Raw genomic sequence first — 14,295 nt, 5'->3', positions numbered from 1 at the left:
CCTGGTTTGATAGGTTTTTCTGATGCCCTCCCAAAATATTGACAGTGACCAAAAATAGGGCAACTGAGATTGGGAAAGGATTCATTTTTAGAATGATTGGCTTATTCACTGAAGAAAAATTAACCTGGCTACATTACATTTACCTGACAATGTTTTTTTCAATTGTTCTTCCTTTAGTTGCAACTTAAATTGTGACTCACTATCCAGAATCTTCCTGTTCTTCCTATTGGAAAGGCTGTATCACAGTGGGGAGAACTAATTTAACTTTTGGAATACTGGCTCCAGTATATCATAAAACCTAGAAGAGGTTTTTGGAGTTCTGTCTTGGCCTAGGATTCATCTATGATTTAGCCTGCCCAATGTGAGCAAGGAATCATGAGAGTATCCGTTAGCCATTTGTGCCTAGTCTTGCCAATTTTCACATCCTGACCTTTGAGTAATCTATTTTTGACCCTATAGATTAAATTGCCATGATATTGGACATCCCATCCATGATGTATTTAGCAATCCCTGTGAACTTTATGGATTCATTTCTAGCCCAGGGAAACATGAGTATTCCAGAAATAATATGTCTCTCTATTAGTAGTTGAAATAGTTCTTGGAGGCTCACTTAGGCACTCAAAGTATCTTCTCATGGGCTATAAGATTTCTGTAGTAAAACTGTTTCTAAAATTTTCAATCTGAACTAGCCTTAATGATTGTATGATCTAGGAGGCCAGCCCCTGTGGTTCAATTATAGAAACCTTTTCATGTACTCATTCTGACTCTAGCTTACTCTACTCCCTTGTTCCTCTCTCTACAACTTTGTAGTAATGTTGGGGTAAGTTGTCTGAAATCAGAAAATTCAGGTATTGTATGGGATTTGGGGAAAGTCAAATTCTGCTATTAGTATTGATAGATTCATTGCTTAAAACAGAGATATCCCACATGAGACCTATAATACTGCTGAGCGCAGCTATATGTAAACTTTATCTCTTTTACTTGCTAGCTGTGTAAACTTGGGCAAAGCACTTAACATTTTTCTGCCAGTTAGTCAGTAATCATTTATTAAGTGCCTACTATGTGTCAGGGACTATGGGAAGTGCTGGGTATTTAAAAAAAAAAAAGGGTAGAAGATAGATCTTGCCCTCAAGGAGCTCACAATTTAATGGAGGAGGACACATAAAAATAATTATAGACATACAAGATAGGTATAGATTTGCACTTGAATTAATAGAGATTGAGAAAGGCTCCCTATAGTAGGTAGGATTTAGCTGGGATTTCAAAACAGAGAAGTCTGGAGACAGAAATGAGGAGGGAGGAGAGCACCCCAGCTATGGTGGGCAGCCAGAGGGAATATGATGAAGGAAAAAGATGTGTCACTGAGTGGCAGAATTCCTGGGGGCAGAATGTGAAGTATAAGAAGACTGGAAAGGTAAGAGAAGTGGGGGTGGGGTGGGGGTGAGACAGCTTATAAAGGGCTTTGAATGACAAACAAAAGAGACTTTTATTTTTATCCTGAAGGTAATGGGAAGCTTTTGGAGTTATTTGAGAGGGGCATGAAGGAACACAGCATTTTAGGAAGATCATTTTGATAGTTGAGTACATTACCTGGGAGGGAGATGGGGGAGAAGAAAGAAACTTGTGTCATTTAAGCCAATCATCAGGTTATTACTTCATTTCCTTAACCTATAGCCATCACTTAATTCATTCTTAACTGTGCTTTTCTGTTAGGATTGAGTATTCTATATTTGTCAATAGAGTGATATAAATGCTAGCAATACTATTACTAGTCAATTTTATTTTGTATTGATTTTTTAACATAAAACATTGCTTCTTAAGAAAGAATGGATTTTTTTTTTCTGACAAAGAGAAAAGTGACTGAGTGAAATTTGACTTGTTTCCATTATAAGATACTTTCTACAAAATACTACATAGTGCCATAAAGAACATTTGAATAACAAACCAACTATAAACTTGTGTCACTATCTTAAAAAGTCCAATTGTATCTGTAGGGGAACATGTTTACTGCTCATCAATAGACAAAAGCCATCTTAAAAGTTAATGTACATATTGACAATTTTTTTCTGTCAATTGAGATTTCTAAGAAGTGTCACTTCCAGTAATTGTAACTTATTTGAACTGAGATTAAAATGTGTCTGAATCTAATTTCATAAAGTACATGAATGCAATTAAAAGTTCATCTAGACTTCAGTACAGTACAGTGTGTGTGTTATTTTGTGTATGACAGGCAACCCAAAATTATATTGATGAATGTCCTGGGAACGGAGTTAGGAAGAAAATACATAAAGACCCTCCCTCTAACTGAGACTAATTTGTGTGAAACTGACAACATGCAATCAAATCAACTTCCTTCATCATCTGTTGACAACCTAAAATCTTGTCAAAAGCTAGAACCTCACAAGAACCCTTTTTTACCTGAAAGGTATGTTTAGTAGTTAATTTTACTCAATACAATAATTGTATTTATTCATAAAACTCCTTTTTCTCCCACAGATATTTAATTCCTCTGAATGGCAGTTGTGAAATGAAAATGGGAGTGGTGGAGAAATCAGTCTTGTGGGATTGTAATTTTTTTCACGTTTGTTTGGCTTTCAGATGCAACAGTTCCCTTAATATTTCAAATTTCAAAAGGCATTTGACTAATATAGCATACATGATTTGCCATTGGACAATAGAAAATACTTGATAAAATAGAAGCAGTGATTGAAATATAAATCCAGAGTTTCCTCTGGATCATTAAATAGGAAAAGGGGAAATTTGATCCAGACAGGAATTTTGGGACATTGTAGTCAGATGTGAATAAGGGGTGGGAAAGGGAAGAGCAGAGGGAAAAGGTTGTTAGCAAATGTTAGAACTTTTAATCATTTATCTGCGCCCCCCCCCCCCCCCTTTTTTTTTTTTTCCTTTTTTTTTTGCTGAAGGAATTGGGGTTAAGTGACTTGGCCCAGGATCACACAGCTAGGAAGTGTTAAGTATTTGAGGCCACCTTTGAACTCATGTCCTCTTGACTTCAGGGCTGGCATTCTATCCGCTGCGCCATCTAGCTGCTCCTATCTGCCCTTTCTTAAACATTTCCAAAGCCTTTTCTTTATACCTTTGTGCTTTAAGACTACGGAAATTGCAATTTTCATCTGGGTTAAAAATTGATTTTGCTGCCTTGAATTTGCTGCCTGCTTCAAAGGAAAATTCTAATTTGCATTTCTGTTAGTGCCTCTTTACATCTAATTATGATAATGAATACCTAATTACTCCTTTCCTTCTTGTTTTTCAGATTTACTTTTGGTATCTGATCTTTTTCTTCCAATATCTAATTCACTTTTTGGCATTCTTTGCTTTCTATCTGTTTGAAGTTTGAAGAAAATTTTTAGTTTGCTTTTTTTTTTTTTTTTCAGCTGAATTTTTATAGACAAGTATGTTGAACTTTATATTGGGCAAAACTATTTGTTTTGGGTTTCAGTGTTAATCACCCTGGCTACCAAACTGAAAATTCATATTGGAGAATATCAGAAATATCTTCTTTCTTTATAATTGATTGGTCAAGTTCTGATCAAAGAAGTTTTCCTGTAAAAGATTTACATTAAATTACTTGGTCAGGGTATTCAAACTTTTAATTGTCTTCCTCCTATCTTCCCTTTAAGTATGAGTATTTTTTATATTTTAATTTACTATGAAAAAAAGGAGAAAATTCTTCATAGATGTTGAAAAGAGTTTTTAAAAAGTGACTTTTTATTGCTTCATTTAGGTTTTTAAAAATACAAAGTTGTAATAGAAAGAATTCTGCTTTAGGAATAGCAAAACCAATATTCTAGTCCTCACTATCATTTATTTGTCATGCAACTTTGAAAAGGTCTTTCAACATCTCACTCAAGTGTCTTCATATGTAGTATTTGAATTACCCTATCTCATAAGGCAATTAAGATCAGTTGATAAACTGTATGTGAAGGTACTTAATAACTATTAAATACTATATAAATGGGAGTTGTTAACAGGAAATATAATTTTAAATTTATTACTTCAATTCAGATTACATCAATGCATTTCTCTTTCATCTGTTGAGAAAATATACTACTATTATGAGTCATTTTTAGAGATAGTAAATGGATTTCAGAGTTAAAAAAAAAAAAACTTAGAGTTAATTCAGTGAAAATCCTTATCCAAATCACAAATCTCATCTACAATATTTACAAGAGGTGATCTAGCTTTCACTGGAAAAGTTCCAGTGATGGAAAACTCACTAACCTTGTCTAAAATAACTCTCCACTCAAATAAGTCCATTTCATTTTTAAAAAGGTCTTAATTATTTTTTCCTGTATAACTTAAATTTTAAAATTGATATATTTCATTTTTATATCATGTTCACTTTTGAATTTACTTCTCCCCACTCTACTACCTGGTGACTCATTTCTTCTAACAACAATAAACCTTTTTAAAGAAAATTTTTAAAAAAGAAAGCAGTTCAACAAAATTAACCAAGACATCCATCAACTGAGGTTGACAATTTATTCAGTGTTTCACACTCTTCAGTCACCCATCTCCAAAGAAGAGAGAGGAAGGTACATTTTCTCATTTCTTTTTAGGGAACATTGCTTATAAAAACTTTTGAGGAAGGCATCTATAATTGCTCAGTCTTGTTTTTTGTTTTTTTTTTTTCTCTTTTCCTACATTGTCATATTCATTATTATTGTTTTCTTGGTTTTGCTTGGTTTGACTCTTTGGAATATATCTTTCTATGCTTCGCTGAATTTTTTTGTATTCACTATTTTTTACAGTAATCTTCTGTTAACTGTTACATACCCTACAAGTGTCTTATTTTGTCCCAGTGTCAAACTTAAGCTATCAGCTGACCTTAGTCAGTCCTAACCTAGAATAATGTACATGAATGTATTTAGTCATTCTTAAGTCAGTTGTTTCTAATAACATAAAAAATGTTGTTTCTTTCTCTTTTTGAATTCCGTGGTATAAGACCTTAGCAGTGACATATCTTGGTTAAAATGGATATGACCATTTTAGTATTTGAAATTGCTTTCCAGAGGGTTTGGATTAATTTACAGTACCACCAATAGTGCATTCCTGTATTTTCATAAACCCTTCAATATTGCCTATTTTCATTTTTAAAAACCATTTTTTTACCTATTAGATATCTATGAGAGAAAACCTCAGAGTTGTTTTCATTTGTATTTCTCTGATTAGCAATTTGGAGTAATCTTTCATATGTTTGTAGTTCTTTTGAGAAATGTTTTTTGATAACATGTAACAGTTCTATATCAATCAGTCAGTCAATTAAATTAGTAAACTCTATGTGTCCTTCTTCTTCCTTCCCTCTCCCCCCCAACACACATACAAACTGTGCTATTTCAAAAATAAGTAGTAACATAGTACCTACCCTCAAGAAATTTATAAAGAGAAGATCACATATAAAAGAAACTGAAATGGAGAGAGGTAGAAATCCCAAATGAAGGCTGGAGAAATGTAGCTGGGCTGGAAGCACAAAAATATTCCATAACATCCATATATCACAAATTTGTTTAACCATTCCTCACAGGGAGACTTCCTCTTAGTTTTCAGTTTTTGGTCTTCCATGAAAAAGCTGCTATAAATATTTTTGTATATATCAAAACTTTTAGTCTTTCTTTTATTTTTCTAAGCTTACAAGCTTAGTAGTGGTATTTAGCTAGTTCAAATAGTATGCATTCATTTAGTGATTTGGGATGTATAGTTCCAAATTGCTTTCCAGAGTAGCTGGAACAATTGCTCTATCAACAGTGAATTAGTGTATCTGTTTCCCCACAACCCCTGCAACATGTCATTTTCTTCTTTTGTTATCTTTGTCAGTCTTAACACTGTAATTGTTAATGATGTAGATCATTTTTTTCTTATGTTTGTTGAAAACTTAGATTTTTTTTCCTTTGAAACTGGCTAACATATATAAAAAGTTACATCATAAATAAAATAGAGGAATAAAAAAGAAATTACCTTTCTTTTGTATATATGGATAAAGGAAGAATTTATGACTAAATAAGTGATAGTATCACACAAGATAAAATAACTAATTTTGATAATGTAAATTTAAAAAAATTTTGCACAAATGAATTTAATATAATAAAAATTAGAAGGGAAACAGGTGACGGAAAAATCTTTATAACAAGTTTTTCTGATAAAGATATCATTTTCAAGATATATAAGGAAGAGTTTAAATTTTTCTTCAATAGATAAATGGTCAAAGAATGGAAGTTTTCAAAGTCAGCCTATCATACTTCACACTTTTGGGGTTTTATGCAGATGAATAGGACTAAAATAAAAATGCAGGATATACTGGAAAACATAGGGGTCAAAATTTGGTCTATACACTTTGTGACTAAATCAGATTGGCTAAACCAGAATAACAAGTAATCAGACAATTTTTTTTTTTAACAAAACCAGTAAAAAAATGTTAATTTGTGATTTTTCTAAGTCAATATGCTGCTCACTGGGATCAATTCTATTTAATTTTTATACTATTGCAAACAAGTTCTTTATTTTTATTGTCTTCTTATAAAATTGAATCATTCAAGCCTAAGATTATACAGAAAGTATACTATGATAACTATATCTGAAGGTTTTCTTTTTTACAATAGTGTTTGTTTCTTAGAAGGAAGGCTGGAATGAATCACTGACTCAAGACAATTTAGAAGGTAACATTATTTAAAAAAAAACACACTTATTTAATATGTATATATTTAAAAAGAAAAACAAGCTATACATGACTTACATCTGCAGAATAAGGTATAACCTTTTCTTTGCTGCCTATATGAAAGTGCTCATTTCAGTTGATGTATTTGCTAAGTTCATAGTCTAAAAAACCTTTCAATCCCTGCTTTTTCTCTCCACATATATGACTTTCAGTTTTTGATGGTCTCCTAGTCTGAGGCATTGGGGAAGAATACTTGGAATCCTTATTGTGCAGGCTTTTATACTTGGTGATCAGGGTCTTGATCAAATTTCAAAGACAGTTTCAAAAGCTAGCCCAAATTATACTGTAGGGCTTAATGGAATATTGCTTTTTTCCTACTTTCAATGGAGCCCATCACTTGAGAAATATTCCTTATAGAAAACACATGGCAAATGCAAATACTTTTCTTTAGATAGTTTTAAATGCATATTAGTACCATTTCTGTGAAGTTAAACTGACCGTTACTTTTAGTATTTGTAAGGTTAATTTAAAAAAAAAATTTGTAATTTTAAAATAGCTTTTCCCTAAGAAAGTAAATTTAACTGCAAATAAGATATGTAGATATGGATAAGAAAATTATTTTTTGAAAGTATTTGCATATAGTAAAAGTAAAGAAGATTTAAAGAATTATTTTTAAAACAGCTCTTTGCATTATTTTTAGTTGCTAGGCAAGCAATGTTAATTACTTAGTGAAAAGAGTTCAAACTACTGTTTTAAATTTCATTAATCTAATTTTACAGATTTTCAATAGAGGGAGCCCAAAGCTTTAAAATAAAAATGGAACGATTTTTCACGTTTTATTTTCTTTCTGTTGATTTTAGTTTTTCATTTATGTGAGTTAATTTTCTTTTTATTCTTTTGGAACAGGTTATTAGTAAAAATATGGAAAACATTTATGGCTTTTTAGAGAATATTTCTAACTGGTATGTTTTTAATTATAAAGATTAGTCTGATTGATAATATACTAAGTAATTTTGAGAAAGCAAAAGTAACCCACAGTTAAAGACCAAAAAATGATAGCAATCTTATTGTTTTAAAATTGTCATAAAAAGAGTGAGTTCTACCTCCTAGAGGACATAATGTGGCTTTGGTTTTCAATCTCTTAGTCTGCAATTACATAGTACTCTATAACATTCAAGTTACAAATATAAATACTGGCTTTTTACTTTGAAAATGAAATTCTTACAGTGGAAATTTGTGCAGTTAAAGTAAATAGTCAGGTCTTGATTTTTATACTTTATGTTGTATTATTCTCTTACTTGGTGAGGTTTCAATAACCTCTGTACATCACTTCTAAGAATCTTTACTTGGTTTTCCAGTTGTGCAATGATTCGTTATTGGGAGTGAAAACAAAATAGTGTTTCTGCCAATTGCTGTAAAAATAACAGTCTTTGGGCTGATAGACATTGCATAGGATTATGCATTTAATGTTGGAAAGTCAGTCAACTCATAACCCAGGTTAGAGAGTATATCTAGAGTCTGCTAGAGACACGCTGGAGAGTAATGGCTGGAATCAGCCATCATGGAAATCATGGTTGATATTTTCATATATGGAATGGTATTCTTAGGCTCTATCCCTTAACCTTTTTCTCTGGTGTCCTTGATTTATACTGTTACTCTGTTGACTCATTGCATAAATCTTTCTTCATTATTCTCTTACCACCATACTTGGGCTATGTGAAAGCCACTTTTTGCTGAAGCAATCCTGGTTTAAGACTAAATCCTTATATACTTTGCCTCAAACTTCCTAGATCCAACCCAAAACCTAAACCTTATACATCATTCATCCTAGCCTGTAGGATAAGAGCCTTAGTTAATAGACCTTCAAATCTCTAGCATTTAGGTCCTCAAGTGAGGATCAAATACTCAGATATTAGACTTTTTTTGCATTCAGGACATCCTATGGGAAGAGCTACTGACCATAGGCCCGATTTTCTTTCTTCTCTATTGCTTAGAAGAGAAAATAATTGCTCTTTGTCATTAAGAGGACTCTTGAGGTCCTAGTCCCAATCAAAAAGGAATGTTGTGGCTAACAAGCTCCTATATCTTCCTTTCCCAATCCTGATAATGTTGAATTTTTGATGGAGCAAAAACTAGCCCCCTTTTCTGCTACTACTCCCTGTTTTCTTACTCCAGTACTTTTCAGCTCTGTCCCAGAACAGCTTTATTTGTCCCTTCCATTTTATACTCTGCAATATTCATTCTATTGTTTAATAGAATAGAAGGTTTACCTCCCTTCAGCTTGGCATCTTCCTCTTGTGTTCCTTCCATCTTCTAGCACTTTTGAAGAACTGACTTATTCTTAAAGGTATTTACTTCTCTGGCCAGTCTCTTTCCTTCCTTTCTTCAAGTTCCCTGACACACTGGACTAAGAATAGTCCTATTCTTTGCTTTACTCTTCTACTTCAAGACCATTGTCACCCAACAACCTGTTGTCCTTTGAGGTTCACTTTATTGAGATATGTCACCTCCTATAGATCTTGGTGGCAATTCTTTTCTGGCTTGTAGGTCCTTCTCTATCTTTTCTCAAGGTATTTAGCACCTGATTTACAGAATTAGGAGCACTTTCATTAGAGGACATTAACATACGTGTTGGTTTTCCCTCAAATATTGTAGGTTTTCAATTTCCCAGCCTTTTCCACTCCCTGGAATAGTTACACCCTTAATGTCATCCATCAACCTGGGTATTCTACTTCCATCATTGAAAACTGAAATTCTATTACCTTACTATAACCTCCTCTCATTTCATATCTACCTTCACTCCCTCTTTTTATACTAGTTAACTCTGTACTGTCTACAAATTCACCCAGCCCACTTTCATTATTATTATTTATATATATATTCATTACTCTCACATGACTCTATTTCAACATTGTAGTATATCTTTGTATTTAGACCAGAAATAGTGGAGAAAGCCGCTTTATACTTGTTGACTTTGTTATCTCCTCTTCTTAATCCCCTAAAATTTGGCACATGACCTGATCGCTTATTTGAAATTGTTCTTTTCATAGTTATGAACATCTTAGTTATAAAATCCAATGACCTTTTCTTAGTTCTCATTCTTAACTTTTCAGGAGCCTTTGACACTATTGACCTGTCTCGTCCACCGAGACCTCGTTACTCGTGTGGGCTTCGAGGGGGGATCCAGCCTGAGGAGAAATGAGCGAGAAAGAGGAGGGAGACGAGGCTGATTGTTGCCAAGGTCTCAGTTTATTGCTCTCAGGATACAACTTATATAGGAAAAAGCATGGGAAAGAAAAGTAGGGGGGTCTGGGAAAGGAACATGGGCTATAGCTGGTCCAGTGAGCAGGAACATAGTGTGGTGACAACTCAAGATTGATTCTCAAGACCGTTTTGCCCGGTTGCAGTTCTCAGGATTGTTTGACCACCTGCTCGATTCTGTTGCAGCAAGGGGTGGGGAATAGGCACCTGGGCTAGGGCCATGAGAAAGGCATCTGGGGGCCTTCGGCTTCCAACATTGACCACTCTTCTCTCCTAGATACTTGAACTTCTCTGAGTTTTCATTATGATCTCTTACCTGTCTCTGCTTATTTGCTGAATGATCATATGTATTCAACTGAAATTCTGTTACCTTACTGTAACTTCCTCTCATTTCATATCTATCTTCACTCCCTCTTTTTATACTGGTTAACTCTGTACTGTCTACAAATTCACCCAGCCCACTTTCATTATTATTATTTATATATATATTCATTACTCTCACATGACTCTATTTCAACATTGTAGTATGTCTTTGTATTTAGACCAGAAATAGTAGAGAAAGCCGTTTTATACTTGTTGACTTTATCTCCTCTTCTTAATCCCCTAAAGTTTGGTACATGACCTGATCACTTATTTGAAATTGTTCTTTTCATAGTTATGAACATCTTAGTTATAAAATCCAATGACCTTTTCTTAGTTCTCATTCTTAACTTTTCAGGAGCCTTTGACACTATTGACCACTCTCCTCTCCTAGATACTTGAACTTCTCTGGGTTTTTATTATGATCTCTTACCTGTTTCTGCTTATTTGCTGAATGATCATATGTGTTCTGTCTCCTCAATGTAGGTGTACCACAAAGGACTGGCCTGGGATTTCTTTTAATTTCTCTCTATACATTATCTCTCAGGAATCTTATCAATTCCCTTGGGTTCAATTATCACTTTTATACAGATGACTCTCAGATTTATTTATTTAATCCTAATCTCTCAATAGTATGTGTTATAGGTATCTCAAACCTAATAAAAATAGAATTCATTATCTTTCCACCCAAATTCACCCTTTTTCCTCAGCTCCTTATTTTTTTTTTTTGAAGCTATCACCTTCTTTTCAGTTACCAACATTGCAACCTGAAAATTGTAATCCTTCACTTTTCACCCCCCCCCCCTTTTTTTTTTTTGGCTCCTCCCCTACTCATTCAGTTATTCACCAAGTCTTATCAATTCTACCTTAATAACATGTATTGCATCAGATTTCATTCTCTCCACTCATACCATAACTATCTTAATTCAATCTCTTATCATTTCTCACCTAGCTATGTAATTGATTTTTCCATTCAGACTTTCTCTTTGGTGGCATAGTGTGTAGAGCACTGCCCTTGGAATCAGGAAAACTTGAGTTCAAATGCTGCTTCAGATATTTTCAGGATTGTCACTCTGGGCGAGTAATTTACCCTCTTATCCTCTATTTTCTTTCTTTTTTTTTTTTTTAAATTTTTTTTTTTTGCTGAGGCAATTGGGGTTAAGTGACTTGCCCAGGGTCACACAGCTAGACAGTGTCTGAGACCAGATTTGAACTCAGGTCCTCCTGACTAAAGGGCTGGTGCTCTATCCACTGCGCCACCTAGCTGCCCCTATCCTCTATTTTCTCATCTATGAATTGAGAGTAATAATAGCAGCTAGGTTACAGGGGTTGTTATGAGGACCATATGAGATACTATATGTAAATTTAGAGTACCATGTTAGTTACTGTTATTGTTATTATCATATACCACACAACTGCAAGTTATTGTTTATAAAAAAGATTTGACCATTCTTTTCCCTGTTCAAAAAGCTCTAGAGGTCTGATCAGCCTAGGATAAAATATAAACTTTTCAATTTTGGCATTTAATGTCCTTCATAATCTAATTCTTATATTTTTTTAGGATTAATATGTATTTTTCTCCTTCATATATTTGATGGTCTGTTAAATTTAAATTAATTGCCAAATCCTCACATATAACATATTGCTCATCTCCTTTCAATGTGCCTTTGCAGAGGTGGTCTGAAATTTCTGAAATGCACTGTGTACCTTGGCTTCTTAGAATCCTTAGCTAATTAAAAAACTTGGCACAAGTTCCAAAATATGTAAGACACTTTTAAAATTCTTCCAATTACTAGTTCCTTCCTCCCCATTATTCTTTTCCTATTATTTTGTATTTACTTCGAGTGTGTGTGTATGTATTGTTTCTATTGATAGAATATAAATCCCTTGAAGGCAAGACAGGCTGTTTCATTTTTTGCCTTTGAAATTGTAATATCTAACATAATGCCTGTAACACAATTGTAGTTTAAGCAGTACTTGTAATTAATTGGTTAGGTGCTCCCTTCCATTGCCTGTGTTTAGTATGTTAGTTTTAGATAGGTTATATTAATTTGCTACATGTCATATACTTTATTAGATAAGTAGATAAAGAGCCAGTCTTGGAGTCAGCATGATCTGATTTCAAATCCTGCCTTTGCTATTGCATATGTGACCATGGCAAGTCACTTAACCAGAGAATTTTCTATTATTCTAAGTTGTAGTTAAAATGCGATCTAATTTAAAATAATCTATTTCACAGCAAGGCATTTAAGTAAAAACTAAGCTCTTTATGGTAGGAATTATGGTTTTTTTTTTAAAATAACTTTTTATTGATAGAACCCATGCCAGGGTAATTTTTTACAGCATTATCCCTTGCACTCACTTCTGTTCCGCTTTTTCCCCTCCCTTCCTCCACCCCCTCCCCCAGATGGCAAGCAGTCCTTTACATGTTGAATAGGTTACAGTATATCCTAGATACAATATATATGTGCAGAACCGAACAGTTTTCTTGTTGCACAGGGAGAACTGGATTCTTAAAACCTGGGAAGAAAAACAAACATGCAAGCAGTTTATATACCCAGTGTTCTTTCTTTGGGTATAGCTGCTTCTGTTCATCCTTGATCAATTGAAACTGAATTAGCTCTCTTTATGGAAGAGATCCACTTCCATCAGAATACATCCTCAAACAGTATCATTGTTGAGGTATGTAATGATCTCCTGGTTCTACTCATTTCACTTAGCATCAGTCCATGTAAGTCTCGCCAGTCCTCTCTGTATTCATCCTGCTGGTCATTCCTTACAGAACAATAATATTCCGTAATGTTCATATACCACAATTTACTTAACCATTCTCCAATTGATGGGCATCCATTCATTTTCCAGCTTCTAGCCACTACAAACAGGGCTGCCACAAACATTTTGACACATACAGGTCCCTTTCCCTTCTTTAGTATCTCTTTGGGGTATAAGCCCAGTAGAAACACTGCTGGATCAAAGGGTATGCACAGTTTGATAACTTTTTGAGCATAGTTCCAAATTGCTCTCCATAATGGCTGGATGTGTTCACAATTCCACCAACAATATATCAGTGTCCTTGTTTTCCCACATCCCCTCCAACATTCCATATTATCTTTCCCTGTCATTCTAGCCAATCTGATAGGTGTGTAGTGGTATATCAGAGTTGTCTTAATTTGCATTTCTCTGATTAATAATGATTTGGAGCATATTTTCATATGTCTATAAATAGTTTCAATTTCTTCATCTGAGAATTGTCTGTTCATATCCTTTGACCATTTATCAATTGGAGAATGGTTTGATTTCTTATAAATTAGAGTCAATTCTCTATATATTTTGGAAATGAGGCCTTTATCAGAACCTTTGACTGTAAAAATGTTTTCCCAGTTTATTGTTTCCCTTCTAATCAAAGTCTGCATTTGTTTTGTTTGTACAAAAACTTTTCAATTTGATATAATCAAAATTTTCTATTTTGTGGTCAATAGTGATCTCTAGTTCTTCTTTGGTCATAAATTCCTCCCTCTTCCACAGGTCTGAGAGATAAACTATCCTATGCTCTTCCAATTTAATTTATAATCTCATTCTTTATGCCTAGGTCATGAACCCATTTTGACCTTCTCTTGGTGTACGGTGTTAAGTGTGGGTCAATGCCTAGTTTCTGTCATACCAATTTCCAATTTTTCCAGCAATTTTTGTCAAATAATGCATTCTTATCCCAAAAACTGGGGTCTTTGGGTTTGTCAAATACTATATTATTAAAGTTATTGGCTGTTTTGTCCTTTGAACCTAACCTATTCCATTGATCAACTAGTCTATTTCTTAGCCAATGCCAGATGGTTTTAGTAACTGCTGCTTTATAATATAATTTTAGATCTGATACAGCTAGGCCACCTTCATTTGATTTTTTTTTTTTCATTAATTCCCTTGAAATTCTTGACCTTTTGTTTTTCCATATGAACTTTGTTGTTATTTTTTCTAGTTCATCGAAGTAGTTTTTTGGGAGTCTG

The 14,295-nt window shown here is 33.8% G+C and overlaps 1 protein-coding gene across 1 annotated transcript in view; it reads left to right on the top strand.

Annotated features, from left to right (window-relative positions):
• SENP7 (SUMO specific peptidase 7) overlaps nt 1–14,295 on the top strand; it is a 163,839-nt gene that overhangs the window by 59,677 nt on the left and 89,867 nt on the right. Inside the window, exon 6 of the mRNA XM_051985203.1 lies at nt 2,231–2,425. Coding sequence (XP_051841163.1) covers nt 2,231–2,425 — 195 coding nt within the window. The remainder of the gene's footprint in view (nt 1–2,230; nt 2,426–14,295) is intronic.

This window comes from Antechinus flavipes, chromosome 3, assembly GCF_016432865.1.
Source record: "Antechinus flavipes isolate AdamAnt ecotype Samford, QLD, Australia chromosome 3, AdamAnt_v2, whole genome shotgun sequence".
Lineage (NCBI taxonomy): Eukaryota > Metazoa > Chordata > Mammalia > Dasyuromorphia > Dasyuridae > Antechinus > Antechinus flavipes.
The sequence above is the reverse complement of the archived record's forward strand: the minus strand, read 5'-3'. Positions and strand labels throughout refer to the sequence as shown.